General features: G+C 42.7%; 1 protein-coding gene across 1 annotated transcript; it reads left to right on the forward strand.

Moving 5' to 3' along the window:
- Nucleotides 1-975: 975 nt before the first annotated feature.
- On the forward strand, nucleotides 976-1,953 carry LOC138890010 (uncharacterized). Its single transcript, XM_070173360.1, has 2 exons — nucleotides 976-1,371; nucleotides 1,513-1,953. Exons 1-2 carry the CDS (start codon nucleotides 976-978, stop codon nucleotides 1,951-1,953), a joined length of 837 nt encoding a protein of 278 aa, XP_070029461.1.
- The last annotated feature ends 923 nt before the right edge of the window (nucleotides 1,954-2,876 follow it).

Raw genomic sequence — 2,876 nt, forward strand, 5'->3', positions numbered from 1 at the left:
CCATATTAGGCGATACGCATAGCTTATGGCCTTCAAAAACTTAGCTTGAATTCCCTTTTTTAAAATTGGAATTGAGGTGCGCCGTGCCAAATAAAATCTCAAATGCTTGGCCCTCATTTAACTATTTTTTTTAAATTCTTAGAATTCGAGGCGCGCCATTTAGCAAATTTCCACGGCCCTCGCAAAGTTAAAAATGCGTAGTTGCTTTAGGCGTGTTATTTTAATAATATTACCTTCTTAAACTCGGGTGTGCATTTCATGTGACCTAAATCCAAATCTCGACAATGTTAAATAAAATATGTCGTGGACCGCGGGTGCATTTCATGTGGCGTGGTTCAAGGCGTATTTTAAATAACGTTGAATCTTCCTAAAAATAATTAAAAGCGGTTAATAAGTTAAAAGTGTACCATAGGCTAAAACATGCATTAAAATCAGATAATAGGTCAATTATGATAGCTTAAGCGACCGTGCTCGAACCACGGAATCTGAGGGTGCCTAACACCTTACCTCGGATTAACAGAATTCCTTACTCAGAATTTTTGGTTGGCAGACTTCAAAAGGAAAGTCGAATTTTCCTCGATTTGGGATTTCAAAATAAACCGGTGACTTGGGACACCAGAAAATAAACCATCCCAAGTGGAGACTCTGAATAAAAATAAATAAATAATCCCATTTCGAATAATGTCACTTTAATTAGAAAAACTCCCTTATATGCCCTCGGGGTGTAAAAGGGAGGTGTGACAATACTACCAATGGGGGCTTATGCACATCTTGCATTAGTCAGCCAGTTGGTAAACAATGGAATGCAGAAAGTGATCATCATCATTACCCCGAGGACATGAATTATATGTCTAATTATGGGGGCCAGAGATAGGGTGGTCAGAATTGGGGCCAACCGAATCAGTCATACAGACTAGGCCAGGCCAGCCACAGCTCAACAATGGAAATATGGGAGGTGTGTGACCTCACAATAATATGGCGCCTTACCAAAGGCCACAGGGATATAACAATCAAAATCAGCAGCAGGGTTGTCATCCTCCTCAGCAGCAACATGGTGGAAGACAGGAAGATGGGTTTGCTAGACTCAAGGCAATGATACAACAGGTTATTGGGACATTGCCTGCAGACACTCAAATAAATCCAAAAGATCAAGGCCCGAAGCAACTGATGGTAGTGAGTCTACATAATAGCAGAGACTTAGACTTGGAGCAAGACAGGGCTCGAGAAAGCAGCCAAGCTGAGACACTTGTACCAGTGCCCATTGAGCTAGATGATTCAACGAAACTGACAGAGGTGACAGTACATCCTGCCCAAGAAGAACCCAACACACAGATTGAGGATGAGAAAGAAGCTAAGGCATCCCAAGAATCGGTAGTTGAGGTGGTGTCTGACAAAGAAAATACCCAAATCATTGGGAAGAAGAGACCTCCAGCACCATTCCCATAGAGGCTGGCCAAGTACCAGAAAGAGGAACTATACAAGAAATTCTTGGAGATGCTAAAACAAATCCAGGTAAATATTCCATTGATTGATGTTTTGAATGAGATGCCTGGTTATGCAAAAATGATGAAGGACTTGATGTCCCGAAAATTCGATTTTCAAGACTTGGCCATAGTGACTCTTACTCAGACCTGCAGTGTTGTGGTGACTAGACTAGTTGCTGAGAAGCTGTCTGACCCAGGGAATTTCACAATTCCCTGCACCATTGGTAACTTTGTCTTTGCCAAGGCACTTTGTGATTTGGGGGCTAGCATAAATCTTATGCCCCTGGCGATCTATAAGAGGTTAGGGATTGGAAGAGCTAGACCCACTTTTATGTTATTGCAACTGGCTGACAGAATCGTGAAAAGACCCTCTGGTATCCTGGATGATGTGTTGATTCAGGTAGGGAAATTTGTGTTCCTTGCAGATTTTGTGATTCTAGATTGCAAGGTGTATGAGGAAATTCCATAATTTTGGGAAGGTCGTTTCTAGCCACAGGGAGAGATCTCATTGATTGTGAAACTGGGGAGATCAAGATGGGATTGAACGATGAGGAGATAACATTCAATGTGCAGAAATCTATGAGGCGACCGAGTGAATTCACCAATTGCTCTCTTATTGATGTCGTGGATGTAATCGTAGAAGCAGATGATAAAGCGTTGACTATTGAGGACCCTCTTCCTGCATGTCTTGTAAATTTAGATGAGGTGAATGGGGAAGAATTGGTAGAATGGGTGTTGGCTTTAGAGGGCAGAGGGTTTTGGGATAGAACAATTGAATTCGAGCCCCTGCACTTAGAAAATAGAGAAACTCCTCCAGCCAAGCCATCCATAGAAGAACCACCAAAGCTGGAGTTGAAGCCACTGCCCGCCCATCTCAGGTATGAGCTCCTAGGACCTAACTCCATATTACCTGTTATTATCTCATCTAGTTTGTTAGATGTGCAGGCACAACAACTTTTGCAGGTACTCAAGGAGTGCAAGACTGCCATTGGGTGGACCATGGCAGACATTAAGGGGATCATCTAGGCATATTGTATGCATAAAATTCTGGTGGAAGAGGGGCACAAACCATCCAGGGAACATCAAAGAAGGCTGAACCCCAACATGAAAGAAGTGGTGAAGAAAGAGGTGATTAAGTGGTTGGATGCGGGAATCATTTTCCCCATCTCTGACAGCAACTAGGTTAGCCCGGTGCAATGTGTTCCTAAGAAGGATGGTATGACGGTGGTCAAAAATGATAACAATGAGCTGATCTCGACAAGAACCGTCACAGGCTAGAGAATTTGTATAGACTACAGGAAATTAAATCTAGCCACCCGAAAACTTCCCTTCATTGATTAGATGCTTGACAGATTGGAAGGGAGGTCCCACTTCTATTTTCTGAATGGGTAC

The sequence above is a fragment of the Nicotiana sylvestris genome, chromosome 4 (genome assembly GCF_000393655.2).
Source record: "Nicotiana sylvestris chromosome 4, ASM39365v2, whole genome shotgun sequence".
Lineage (NCBI taxonomy): Eukaryota > Viridiplantae > Streptophyta > Magnoliopsida > Solanales > Solanaceae > Nicotiana > Nicotiana sylvestris.